Genomic DNA, 14692 nt, shown 5'->3' on the forward strand with positions numbered 1-14692 from the left:
AGAACTGATTTAAGTTTCCCTGCATTAACGTCTCCGGCCACTAGGAGCGCCGCCTCTGGGTGAGTGGTTTCCTGTTCGCTTATTTCCTTGTACAGCTGACTGAGTGCGGTCTTAGTGCTAGCATCTGTTTGTGGTGGTAAATAAACAGCCAAGAAAAGTATAGCTGAGAACTCTCTAGGCAAGTAGTGTGGCCTGCAATTTATCACAATATACTCTACTTCAGGCAAGCAAAATCTAGAGACTTCCTTAGATTTCGTGCACCTGCTGTTGTTTACAAATATGCACAGACCGCACCCCCTCGTCTTACCGCAGTGCGCTGTTCCATCTTGCCGATGCAGTGTATAACCCGCTAGCTGAATATCCATGTCGTCTTTCAGCCACGATTCCGTGAAACATAGCAAATTACAGTTTTTGATGTCCCGTTGGTAATAAATTCGTGATTGTACCTCGTCTAGTTTATTGTCCAGTGATTGCACGTTGGGGAGTAGTATTGACGGTAACGGCAGCTTTCCCACTCGCCTTTTCCGGGTCCTGACCAGGCATCCGTCTCTTTGTCCTCTGTACCTGCGTCGCTTCCTCTTGCAAATAACGGGGATGTCGGCCCGGTCGGGTGTTTGGAGAATGTCCTGTGCGTCTTGCTTGTTGAAGAAAAAATCTTTGTCTAATCCGAGGTGAGTGATCGCTGTCCTGATATCCAGAAGCTCTTTTTTGCTGTAAGATACGGTGGCAGAAACATTATGTACAAAATAAGTTACACAACGTGAAAAAAACACATAATAGCACAATTGGTTGGGCGCCTGTAAAACTGCTGCCATTTCCTCCGGCGCCATGATAAAGCAGAGAGAGAACATGCGATTCTAGTGCAAAGCACTAGGCTAGTGAATTAGATTTTAATTTCAAAATATAATGGGGCCTAATTGTACAATTGGTTGGCTGACGACATATCTTTCATACTATTTCCCCTAATGTTATAGCCTTCCTTCGCTTTCTATTGTAGCTTCATTCCTTCCTCGCTTTCAACAGTTAAATTAATTAAGTTTCATTGTCCATATCTTCATCGTTCTAATGACATGGTTGAATAATATAGGACAATAATTAGATACAGAAGGCCTTCACTTCTCTTCATGAAGATTGAATGGTTATGGGTCTGAATAAATAACTGCTATAGCCTACCACCGTCGGGCGGTCGCTCTTTCAAACTATCCGTGAGTTCTATTGGCTGCTGTATTTAACATTCAGCAATTATTATTCGAATAGTTTATTTGTTTTTTTAGCATTTCTTACACTATCTAGCAAGCTTTTCTAGTCTAGCTTTTCCTACATGGGACTTGAAGAGCTACGGGGCGTTTTTTTTTTTTAAGGAGAGAGGCCAGCGGAGCACAGGTGCGTGCCATTCGTACGTATTGCACAAGTGACAAGGCTGTAAGTTAGAAGCTAATTATTCATAACCTATTATTAATTAGCTAATACTGCATTGAATTTATTACCTGAAATGGATAGGCTAGGATATTCTATCTATCTCAGGATGATCTATTTTAGATGCAATTTGAATTGAGTTGATGGCGAGAAAAAGAGTAGTGAATTAGAGGTGCATTTGGTCTTTATTACTGTAGCATAGACTATGCTGCAGCAAATGCATGCCTACCTGTCACATGAAAATAAAGTTACCATTATGAGTTGATAGGTCTACATGCATTGAAATGCGCTCCATAGTGAGATGGGCTGTCTGTCCCCACCCAGAGCGTTGATGATTAATTATGCAGAAGCCGTAGAGAAGCCTGATTTAGACATCGACTATCATTTAAAGTTCCATTTCATGAATAATATATTATAATTTACTGGTTTCTCAGTTATTTATCCTGGGAAAGGTGAGTGAATTGGGGCGATAAATTTCTATAACCGGGTTCCCGCCATTCGACAGACACAGACGTGGAGAGAGGGCACATCTCCACACAGAAGCTCTAATTTTACTCTTTTCTTTCCCTCCATCCCACCTGCCTTTATTAGCCCAATGATATTATTAGGGGAATGGTCTTTCTGACCCCCCCCTCTCTGAGTGAAGGGGAGAATGAGGTGCAGTCATGCCTGTTAACAGCTGTGGGCAGTGACCTGCTGCGCTTGTTATCGTTGGGCCCCTCTCTCCAGTCCCCCACAGAACCTACCACCAGAGACACATGTTACTGTCACACTAATTATGCATTTACCATCATTACCATGTACCAGCCCCAACCCACGGCCTGGCTCTGCTCCCAGAACAGTTAGTTTAGCCTAATACGCCTTGTTGCCCTCGGTGCATTTCAATTCTGTTTTCATCACGCCATCTCAAAGCTCCTAGAAGTAAAAGCGTGTGTGGTTGAATTTGCATGTGTAATACAGTAAGTGGTTTAGCTAGCTGAGTCTATGGTGCACTCTATGCAGTGTCAGTCATTCATGGTTGAGAGTGCACTAACTGGCTGATGGCTTTTGACAGGCCCTGAATCTGCTGCCTGTTGGTGAGAGTATAGGCCACTACAGATGGAGCAGAGGCCATTTCATTGACAAGATTAGCATACTTAGGCATGGCATTCCAGCAACAAAAGCTGACACTACACATCCAAGTATATCTGAGCAAATTATGTAATTTTGAATTCAGTAAAGTAAGCGTGGAAGAGGTGAAAAAATTGTTTATCAACAATGACAAGCCTCCAGGGTCTGACACTTGGATGGAAAATTACTGAGGATGATAGCGAACGATATTGCCACTCCTATTTTACATATCTTCAATTTAAGCCTAATAGAAAGTGTGTGCCTCAGGCCTGGAGGGAAGCTAAAGTCTTTCCACTACCCAAGAATATTTAAGCCCCCTTTACTGGTTCAAATAGCTGACCAATCAGCCTGTTACCAACCCTTAGTAAACTTCTGGGAAAATTGTTTGACCAGATAGTGCTATTTTACAGTAAACAAATTGACAACATACTTTCAGTACGCATATAGGGAAGGACATTCAACAAGCACAGCACTTACACAAATGACTGATGATTGGCTGAGAGAAATTGATTATAAAAATATTGTGGGGGCTGTCTTAGACTTCAGTGCGGCTTTTGACATTATCAAGCATTCTGTTGCTGGAAAAACGTATGCGTTATGACTTTAAACCCCCTGCTATATTGTGGATAAAGTGTTACCTGTCCAACAGAACAGAGGGTGTTTTTTAATGGAAGCCTCTCCAACATAATCCAGGTAGAAACAGGAATTCCCCAAGGCAGCTGTCTAAGCACCTTTTTTTCATTCTTTACTAATGACATACCACTGGCTTTGAGTAAGGCCAGTGTGTCTATGTATGCGGATAACTCAACACTATACATGTCAGCTACTACAGCAACACTTGAAGAGCTGCAGATAGTTTCAGAATGGGTGGCAAGGAATAAGTTAGTCCTAAATATTTCAAACTAAAAACATTGTATTTGGGACAAATCATTCACTAAACCTTAACTAAATATTGTAATTGAGCAAATAGAGGAGACTAAACTGCTTGGATTAACTCTGGATTATAAACTGTCATGGTCAAAACGGATTGATACAACAGTAGCTAGGATGGGGAGGAGTTTGTCTATAATAATGCTGATAATGCAGAACAGCACTTTATCAGCAAGGCAGGTCCTACAGGCCCTAATTTTGTCACACCTGGACTACTGTTCAGTCATGTGGTCAGGTGCCACAAAGGGGGACATAGGAAAATTGCATTTTTCTAAGGGCTAACATGTATAATATGCATGTCAATCTCTCCTGGAAGTGGAGGAGAGATTGACTTCATCACTACTTGTTTTTGTAAGGAGTGTTGTCAAGCTGAATGTACTGAGCTGTCTGTTTGAACTACTGGCACACAGCTCGGACACCCATTCATATCCCACAAGACATGCCACTTGAGGTCTCTTCAGTCTCCCAATCCAGAACAGACTATGGGAGGCGCACAGTACTACATAGAGCCTTGACTAAATGGAACTCTATTCCACATCAAGTAACTCATGCCAGCAGTAACATTTTCATTTAAAAAAAAAAAAGATACAAATGCACCTTATGGAACAGCAGGGACTGTGAAGCAACACAAACATACACATACATACAAACACACGATAACATACGCACTATACACACATGGATTTTGTTATTGATATGTGGTAGTAGAGGGAATTTTGAATAGATTCTTACTTTGCTAAATTATATTACACAGCTTTTTAAAAATATATTCCATAATAACCAAATGTAGCCTATTACCAGCTGAGTGTATATAGAGATAATCAACAGTGGTGGAAAAAGTACCCAATTATCATACTTGGGTAAAAGTAAAGATGCCTTAATAGAAAATGACTCAAAGTGAAAGTCATCCAGTAAAATTCTAAAAGTATTTGGTTTTAAATATAGTTAAGTATCAAAAGTACATGTAATTGCTAAAATAAACTTAAGTATCAAATTCCATATTGAGCAAAATAAAAATGATAGCCAGGTGCACAGTCAGACATTATTTACAAAGAAGCATTTGTGTTTCGTGAATCCTCCAGATCAGAGGCAGTAGAGATGACCAGGGAAGTTTTCTTGATAAGTGTGTGAATTGGACCATTTTCCTGTCCTGCTAAGCATTCAAAATGTAACGAGTACTTTTGGCTGTCAGCGAAAATGGATGGAGTGTAAAGGACATTATTTTATTTAGGGATGTAGGGAAGTAAAAGTTGTCAAATCCAGATGCCCCCAAAAACTACTTAAGTAATACAATAAAGTATTTTTACTTGAGTACTTTACACCACTGATAATTAAACATAGGCCCTCATTGACCCTAATGCATTTACCCCACTTTCCCCGTTTGACCTCGCTGACTTTCCTCTCCCACCTGATTTGATTGCTAGTCCTCCAGAGTAAAAAAACAAAAAAAAACGAAACAAAAGTAAATAATGTGGCTAGCTGGTGCTTAACTGGGTTGGTGGAGGAAAAGTACAAAGAGCGAACAAACGAATGTTTAGCTAGTGCCGTCTCTCCAGCAGAAAGCGAACACCTCTTCATCCTTTCAACACATGGCTGTGTCCTTTGTTTACCTGTGACGCTGTGGATGGGATTGACTTACACACTGTCACAGATCTCTGGCTCTGGTCTACCATCTACCGTCCTGTCTGTTAGGAACCTGACCTGGAGCATATGCTGGCGTCTCTACATGTCCTTCAATGGGAACCATGTACAAGAACAGACGCCGTTGTAGCTGGATAGTAGATACACCCCCCTGTCAACAAGTAGGTCAATAAACACTATTGAGATGAAGAGGAAAGGATCAGTAGAGCAATGTTTTGTTATTGATTTAGTTTAAACTGAAATATCATTTTCTGTCAGCCCTATGTACATGTAGCTCCATGTACATGTAGCCCCTTACACGCATACCGGTATGCAGGTTGAAAATGGCTGATTTGGGCACTGATACGTGCCTAAATTGTAACACAAGGGCTGTACAGTAACACACTATACCTGATGTCAGAGCTCAGGGTCTCCGCTTCACAGCTCTGTATGGGTTTTGACTGAGAGCCGTTCTGAACTTGAGCCCCTCGCTCAACATTTTTTTGTTGTCTTAGTGAGGGAAATGCTGTAAGTTAAGAGGACTATGTATTTTGAAAGATGATACATTGAGGATTATAATAAATACCACTTTGATCTCATACAAGCAAGCCAAACACCCAACAGTCCAAATGTGCACTTCACATTTCCATATCATAAAACTCATGTCATATACAGTGTCAACGTTTATGATCAGTGCTTGACTTAGTTACAAGATGACTTGTAGTTATACCCTGGATTGTCCTGAACAGAATGAGGCTATGTTTGTTGTATTGTGAAGAAAATTTGCATTAATGACTATTTTATACGCTTCGAAATGACGATCTGGCTTGTGAAATCCTAACACTGTAAGATTGTATTTTATAATTTAGCTAGTCATGGTGGTACTAGAACAAGCTTTCATATGATGCCCAGCTGATCCAGATTACGATTTATAATGGACCGTTGGATTGCGTAACAACAACAACAACAACAACAGTAATTGTGTAAAGAGGGCATGCAGGGCTGTGTTCCAAACAACTACAGGTGTGCGTGCTCTTCCTCAATGTCACAGCTAGGAGAGCTCAGAAAAACACCTTATTACTTAGGAACTGTTATTACTTAGGAACTGTAATTACTTAGGAACTGTTATTACTTAGGAACTGTTATTACTTAGGAACTGTCATTACTTAGGAACTGTCATTACTTAGGAACTGTAATTACTTAGGAACTGTTATTACTTAGGAACTGTAATTACTTAGGAACTGTTATTACTTAGGAACTGTTATTACTTAGGAACTGTTATTACTTAGGAACTGTCATTACTTAGGAACTGTAATTACTTAGGAACTGTAATTACTTAGGAACTGTTATTACTTAGGAACTGTAATTACTTAGGAACTGTTATTACTTAGGAACTGTTATTACTTAGGAACTGTTATTACTTAGGAACTGTTATTACTTAGGAACTGTCATTACTTAGGAACTGTTATTACTTAGGAACTGTTATTACTTAGGAACTGTTATTACTTAGGAACTGTCATTACTTAGGAACTGTTATTACTTAGGAACTGTTATTACTTAGGAACTGTCATTACTTAGGAACTGTCATTACTTAGGAACTGTCATTACTTAGGAACTGTTATTACTTAGGAACTGTCATTACTTAGGAACTGTCATTACTTAGGAACTGTTATTACTTAGGAACTGTCATTACTTAGGAACTGTCATTACTTAGGAACTGTCATTACTTAGGAACTGTCATTACTTAGGAACTGTCATTACTTAGGAACTGTCATTACTTAGGAACTGTCATTACTTAGGAACTGTTATTACTTAGGAACTGTTATTACTTAGGAACTGTAATTACTTAGGAACTGTAATTACTTAGGAACTGTAATTACTTAGGAACTGTAATTACTTAGGAACTGTAATTACTTAGGAACTGTAATTACTTAGGAACTGTAATTACTTAGGAACTGTAATTACTTAGGAACTGTAATTACTTAGGAACTGTAATTACTTAGGAACTGTAATTACTTAGGAACTGTAATTACTTAGGAACTGTAATTACTTAGGAACTGTTATTACTTAGGAACTGTTATTACTTAGGAACTGTGCACACTTTGCAGAGGTGTGTGGCCACTTGGAGACACCAGTTAGTCCTCACTCAAACCCTTATTTGTTTGTCTAATGTTGCACTTACCCCACATTTTCCTAGAATATTATGTTACTGAATGTATCCAGAGTATTTTCAGGTTTCGTTATCAAAAAATGCGTGCAAGTACAATACATGTAAAATGCACAAAATCAAGTGTAATGTTTGGATTCAGTCTTTTCTGAACTTTTGTCCTCCCTTTATAATTTTCCCATAATCTCAAAACTGTTCCCATTTATTAATTGCTACCATTATGTGTATGCTTTCCATATTTCAATTTAGCCCCCTCCCCATACACCAACAACCAAGAGAATGAACTATAGAGGACACAAGAAAAAGACAGAAGAAAACAGCAAACAATCCTACTAGTGGGAAGGGTTAAAGCACTGTTTTTTTTTTGGGGCCCCGTGACCCCCCCCCCCCCCAGCAAAGTAAAAAGAAGCCTTTTGGGTTTTCTTGGGACATGGCCAATTCAACAAAGTTATCGTTTCTTGTCATCGAACCCAGTCTTAAACGACGACCCAGTGGGGCCAAGACCCAACTATTGGTACTATGTTTATGTTGAAACTCGTCTCTCACCCATGTCCTCTCTCCAGGTCCTGTCGGTGTGTGTGGAGGAGGAGAACATCATCCCCTACATCACCAATGTGCTCCAGAACCCAGACCTGGCCCTGCGCATGGCTGTCCGTAACAACCTAGCTGGGGCCGAGGAGCTGTTCGCACGCAAGTTCAACAACCTGTTTGCTGGGGGAAACTACTCTGAGGCTGCCAAGGTGGCTGCCAACGCACCAAAGGTAACTTGTATAGAAACAGTACAGGGTCTCACTACAGGGGATGTCTGATCAAATCACTGTGATTTAATGGAAGTAAACTTACTGATGTCCATATCATGTTACATCAATACACTATCAAAGTGATTAGAAGTTCACTTGATCACGAGTGACTTTGGATATGCAAATGCAAACAATGAATAGTTTGTCTCCAGCATGTGTGTTGCTATGTACAATATGTTGCTAGCAAAACCCTCTCACAGCCATGCATCAGCAGTATCGCTCTGTGTGTATATAAACTGCAGCAGACCCCCTCCACCCATGTCTTGTTGTTCCGTCTCCTCTTTGCTCATCCCCTCCAGGGTATCCTGCGTACTCCAGACACCATCCGTAAGTTCCAGAGTGTGCCAGCCCAGCCGGGCCAGACCTCTCCCCTGCTGCAGTACTTTGGCATCCTGCTGGACCAGGGCCAGCTCAACAAGTTTGAGTCTCTGGAGCTGTGCAGGCCTGTCCTACAGCAGGGACGCAAGCAGCTGCTGGAGAAGTGGCTCAAAGAGGACAAGGTGTGTCTGTGTCTGAGAAAGGGGGGAGAGATGGTTATCTGACTTCCCATAGGAAGAGGTCTTTCCTGAACTGTGTGTCCATGTTCATATCTCCACAGTCATCTGGGATGTTTGGCCTTTCTTTGACGTGAGGCAATCTGTTTGTTATGCTGAGCATTTGAAGAGTTTCCCCCCTCCCCCCCTCCTTCAGAGAGCGCTGGGGAATATGGGTGGCTCCTTAGTCGGTCTCAATGTCCCCCCCCATAGTTTTCTGCTTCACACTAATTGTGAATGTTTAATGTGTTAAAAATCACGCACAATTTAAACATTTATATTACAAAACATTATATTCCAAACATGATAAAGTATGTTGTCTGACTTGTAGGGTACTTGTGGTGAACTAATAGTTTATTTCTTCTCAGCTGGAATGTTCTGAAGAGTTGGGGGACCTGGTGAAGTCAGTGGACCCCACCTTGGCTCTCTCCGTCTACCTGAGGGCCAACGTACCCAACAAGGTCATCCAGTGCTTCGCTGAGACCGGACAGTTCCCCAAGATAGTCCTGTACGCCAAGAAGGTACGTTTTCACACTGAGATGGAGCTCTGTTGATGTTCTTGTTTCCTTTCCTTGGTTTGGTTTCCTTATGACACAGTTGAGGAGGTGGATGAGCTGTATATTAGCATCCCGAGAGGGGCTTTAGAATGGGGTCGGCTTCATTGGGGCCAAATGGGGGTTGGAAGGAGGGCTTTAGCTTTCATTAGCTAGATACTTGATGTATGAATGAAAGGTACGCCATGTGACAATGAAAGAGGGTTTAAAAATAAATACATACTTTAAATATGTACGTAGAGTAGGATGGTGCATTGGTGAATGTAACTGTTGTCTTGATCTTTCTGTGTCGGTAGGTGGGCTACACTCCAGACTGGATCTTCCTGCTGAGGAACGTGATGAGGATCAGTCCAGAACAGGGCCTGCAGTTCTCACAGATGCTGGTCCAGGACGAAGAGCCTCTGGCTGACATCACACAGGTTGGTGGTGGGGAGAGGTAGGATGAGAGGGATGAGATATAGGGGGAAGATGAGAGGGAGGAAGATGGAAGGGAGAGATGAGGGAAGGCTAACATGCTGATCACACCGCTCGCGTTACAATGATTGTGTATATTTGTTTTGCATCTACACTGCTTGTGCGCGTCAACGAGTGTCTGTGTAGCCAGGCGCTAAAATAGAACTTGGTTCCATTTGTGTCGCTTGACGCGCTGCAAGTCCCGCCTTTCCCGTCTCATTGGTTTTTAGGAGCATTTACCCACGTGGGTAATTGAAATATTAACTGAGGTCCACACTCCAGTCCAATTGGTAGTGGTAATGCACCTTAAAGTTGGTTGCCAGCCACCATATTAAGTCCGAAGAAGAAGCCTGAAGGAGGAGATTACTAGAAACGAACTCGGTTTACCCTTTTCTGTATATTAATTGTCGGAGAAGAGGACCTTGTGCATTTCAGGTAAAATAACAACTCAATGTTTATATTCCAGGACAAATTAGCTAGCAACAGCAAGTTGGCTAGCTAAATTGCCATAAATGTTTAATGCTTTTCGACCTGTCCCCAAATTAATATAGTTGGTTCAGAGTTCGTTTTGGTATTTCAACCTGTTCGTCTGGTGTGGGTGGACAAAATCAAAATGCGCGCGATGGCACACGCACGCTCCCGGTCTAGTTAGGATAGAGGGAGAGCTCGAGAAATGATTTGGGAGAGGGGAACAGACCCTAGACTAGAGCATGCCATCTCTTTCATCCACGTCATTCACTCTCCATTATTATATTCCTCCTGTCTGGGCTTGGCAGGACTGTCTACTCTGAACTATTAATGCGCTGATCAGATCTGGGTCAAATACATTGGTCAAAATTAGGATGCACTTGATTTAGTTTGACTGGTACAATGGAACCAATTAAATACTCCCAAAAGTGCAATCTCAAAGCTAAATCAAGTTTCAAATACTTGTAAGTAGTGTATTTCTGTGTCTTGTGTTGACAGTTATGTTGTTACTCTCGTGTCCCATGTCTGTTTAGATCGTGGATGTGTTCATGGAGTATAACCTGATCCAGCAGTGTACCTCATTCCTATTGGACGCCCTGAAGAACAACAGGCCATCTGAGGGGCCGCTGCAGACACGCCTACTAGAGATGAACCTCATGCACGCCCCACAGGTACACACCCCACCCCCCCCTTACATTTAGATGAGGATATGATAGTCAAATATCCGGTTGCCCTCAAAGCAAACGAGACTATAATTGACATTCACACTTCAACTTCCATGCATATCCTTCTCTGTAGGTTGCTGATGCCATCCTAGGCAACCAGATGTTCACCAACTACGACCGTGCCCACATAGCCCAGCTGTGTGAGAAGGCTGGCCTGCTGCAGAGGGCTCTGGAGCACTACACCGACCTGTACGACATCAAGCGGGCCGTGGTGCACACACACTTGCTCAACCCAGAGGTATGACAGCAGTACTCAGGCCAGTCCCCCCTCATGTGTCAGCTAGTGTAAAAAAAATAACCATGTCACATTAGTTTCAACTAACACAGCTAGATGAATGTGACTGTCATGAATTTCCTCATGACACTATCTAACTCTTGACCCTACTCTCCTCTCATGCTCTCTCTCCCCCCCCTTTCCATCTCCTCTGTATCTCTTCCCTCTCTCCCTCCCCTTAGTGGCTGGTGAATTTCTTTGGCTCCCTCTCAGTGGAAGACTCTCTAGAGTGCCTGAGGGCCATGTTGTCTGCCAACATCCGTCAGAACCTGCAGATCTGTGTCCAGGTGGCCTCCAAGTACCACGAGCAGCTCTCCACCAACTCCCTAACCGAGCTCTTCGAGTCCTTCAAGAGCTTCGAGGGTGAGGCATACAGCCACGCACACTATTTTACACTTCCCTTTCTTGGACAGGGTTCGAGACTGTGACCATGATTTGTAACAATCGCTCGGCATTTTGTTTTGCATACTCTGCCATCACGTGTAGCCTACACTGTACATTTGACAGTACAAAAACACAGCCAAATAAGTCTCTTGCTAGGTGTGCAGTTGAATTAAAGGGGAACTACACCCTCCACATTTTTATTATAATTATTATTCCCAGACCTCAGAGTTGGTCTCTTGATGTGGACATAGAAGGTCAATAAATTTGTTTCTATAAAGTGTGATTTTGAGTGAAAACCTGAACTCGGAAACAGGGAAAAACTAACCCGGGAAAATGTAATTTACCGAAAGATAAAACTGATTTTAAAGGGCCCCATCAACTGTAGAATGGCAAATGTACCTGAATGTCAAGCCCTGCAAGGGAATGCTAATTTAAAAGGTAGCTAGTCATTATTAGCCTGGTACTGTATAGAATACAGGCACATTATGAGACACAGGTCAGATCAAACATTGGTGCGACCAAATCGTGCTGGTGCCATCAACTGGAACTGGTGACAGCGGTGGAAAAAGATAGTCTAGAACCCTGTTGGATCACTCTTCCAGCTATATGCCCAAGTTGGCCAGAGGCAGCAGGATTGACTCAATAGAATGGGGTGGACACTGGGACTGGGCTGGACCTTCTTAGGCACAGGGTAGACTAGAAACGAGGTGGCCAATCATAATGGAGCTAAAGCTTAATAAACTAAGTGAGCACGAGAGCCACTGTTTTCAATTGTCCAAAACAAACATGGTGGAAAGTGTTAGGGACAATGCCATTTGTCAAAATCACAAAGGGAAGAGAGTCCCTTTAAAAAAAAATCTTTATCAGCTAATTCTGACTGTTTTGTTATTATAGCCTGACATTTAATCAATCAAGGGGCGATGATATGGTGACAGTAGCTGTCTGCTCCGGTCTCTTGGGGGGCAGAAGCAGCCCTCTCGTAATCGCTGTTCTATTTTCCCAGCAAATGTGTACTATTGAACACGCTTATTGTGTTCTTCATATTTCTCATGGTTTTTTTCTAGTATTACATTGTTATTGATTATTGCATTGTTGTTTTTGAGAAATGCATGTGACATTAAAAGATGTCCTGACATGACTGACATGGTCTCTGGTGTACTGTATTTCCTCCTGACTGACATTGTCTCCATGGTGTCCCAGGTCTGTTCTACTTCCTGGGTTCCATTGTTAACTTCAGCCAGGATGCAGAGGTCCACTTCAAGTACATCCAGGCTGCCTGCAAGACGGGACAGATCAAGGAGGTGGAGAGGATCTGCAGAGAGAGCAACTGCTACGACCCAGAACGAGTCAAGAACTTCCTCAAGGTAGAATATGGAGTCTGGGGGGGGGGGTATCTAGAGGGAGGTGAAATGTAACTGACTGAAGATGTATTGTACTCTCCCTTTTCGTTTTTGCTTTTCTCTCCTTTCTGTCTTTCTTTAGTTTAACTTTATTCTATTCTTTCATTCTCTCTCGTCTGTTCTCGTGTGTTCAGTCGGTTGATCCCCTAGCCATCCGGACCATTCTGTCGCTGAAATTCAATGACTTGGTTTTAAATTTAGAAATTATATTGAAATGAAATTGACAAAACTTCTATTAATATGTATATCGGCCTGCTAACACAAGCATTCGTGAAACGCATTCATTTTTCATTCATTAGTAAGAAGTGATGCAGGTTATTATCTCGTGTGTTTTTCTCTGTCTATGGAATGCGAGGATATGTACCAGGTACAGGAAGGACTCCCTTACTCTTTTCTTTTCACCCCACACCTGACTTCTAGAGATACAGGATTAAACCTGGGATATGTATTACGAGTATGACAACCAGCTGCTGTACTAGGTCTGGGCAATATGGCCTAAAAATCAAATCTCTTTTTTTCAAATATTTTATATGTATGTATGTATGTGGGAGATTCACGATATATACACTACATGGCCAAAAGTACGTGGACAGCTGCTCGTTGAACAGCTCATTCCAAATCATGGGCATTAATATGGAGTTGGTCCCCCCTTTGCTGCTATAACAGCCTCCACTCTTCTGGGAAGGCTTTCCACTAGATGTTATAACATTGCTGCGGGGACTTGCTTCCATTCAGCCACCTTACTAAGAGCATTAGTAAGGTCGGGCACTGATGTTGGGCGATTAGTCCTGGCTCACAGTTGGCATTCCTATTCATCCCAAAGATGTTCGATGGGGTTGAGGTCAGGGCTCTGCAGACCATTTGTTCTTCCACATGATCTCAACAAACCATTACTGTATGGACCTCGCTTTGTGCATGGGGGCATTGTCATGCTGAAACAGGAAAGGGCCTTCCCCAAACTGTTGCTACAAAGTTGGAAGCACAGAATTGATTGTCTAGAATGTCATTGTATGAGTTAAGATTTCCCTTCACTGGAACTAAGGGGCCTAGCCCTAACCATGAAAAAGAATTGTTCCTCCTCTACCAAACTTTACAGTTGGCGCTGCATGCGGGCAGGTAGCTTTCTCCTGGCATCCACCAAACCCAGATGAATCTGTCGGATTGCCAGATGGTGAAGCGTGATTCATCACTCCAGAGAACGCTTTACACCACTCCAGCCGATGCTTGCCATTGTGCATGGTGATCTTAGGCTTGTGTACAGTTGCTTGGCCATGGAAACCCATTTAATGAAGCTCTCGGCGAACAGTTCTTGTGCTGACGTTGCTTCCAGAGGCAGTTTGGAGGTCGGGAGTGAGTGTCGCAACCGAGGACAGACTATTTTTACGCGCTTCAGAGTTCCCGTTCTGTGAGCTTGTGTGGCCTACCACTTCGCGGCAGAGCCGTTGTTGCTCCTACATGTTTCCACTGCACAATAGCAGCACTTACAGTTGACCGGGGCAGCTCTAGCAGGGCAGAAATTTGACTAAATGACTTGTTGGAAAAATGCCATCCTATGAAGGTGCCACGTTGAAAGACACTGAGCTCTTCAGTAAGGCCCATTCTACTGACAATGTCTATGGAAATTGTATGGCTGTGTGCTCAATATATACATTTGTCAGCAGCGGGTGTGGTTGAAGTAGCCAAATCCACTAATTTGAAGGGGTGCCCACAAACTTTTGGCCATGTCATTTATCTGGATTTTTTTAAATGTAAATTCTCTAAAGAAGCTTTGTTGCACAATTTGAAGGTCAATAAACTGCATGCTAAATTATACCTAGGCTAAATATAAGCCTTCCACAACCATAAGACCCACTAATAA

At 42.4% G+C, this 14692-nt stretch overlaps 1 protein-coding gene across 1 annotated transcript in view; it reads left to right on the forward strand.

The window, feature by feature from the left end:
- LOC106567969 (clathrin heavy chain 1) overlaps nucleotides 1-14692 on the forward strand; it is a 68786-nt gene that overhangs the window by 34927 nt on the left and 19167 nt on the right. The window contains exons 7-14 of the mRNA XM_014137896.3: nucleotides 7807-8004; nucleotides 8343-8543; nucleotides 8945-9097; nucleotides 9427-9549; nucleotides 10585-10722; nucleotides 10850-11014; nucleotides 11233-11413; nucleotides 12635-12798. Of these exons, the coding sequence (XP_013993371.1) occupies nucleotides 7807-8004; nucleotides 8343-8543; nucleotides 8945-9097; nucleotides 9427-9549; nucleotides 10585-10722; nucleotides 10850-11014; nucleotides 11233-11413; nucleotides 12635-12798 (1323 nt within the window). The remainder of the gene's footprint in view (nucleotides 1-7806; nucleotides 8005-8342; nucleotides 8544-8944; nucleotides 9098-9426; nucleotides 9550-10584; nucleotides 10723-10849; nucleotides 11015-11232; nucleotides 11414-12634; nucleotides 12799-14692) is intronic.

Source organism: Salmo salar, chromosome 13 (assembly GCF_965601325.2).
Source record: "Salmo salar chromosome 13, fSalSal1, whole genome shotgun sequence".
NCBI classification, from domain to species: Eukaryota; Metazoa; Chordata; class Actinopteri; order Salmoniformes; family Salmonidae; genus Salmo; species Salmo salar.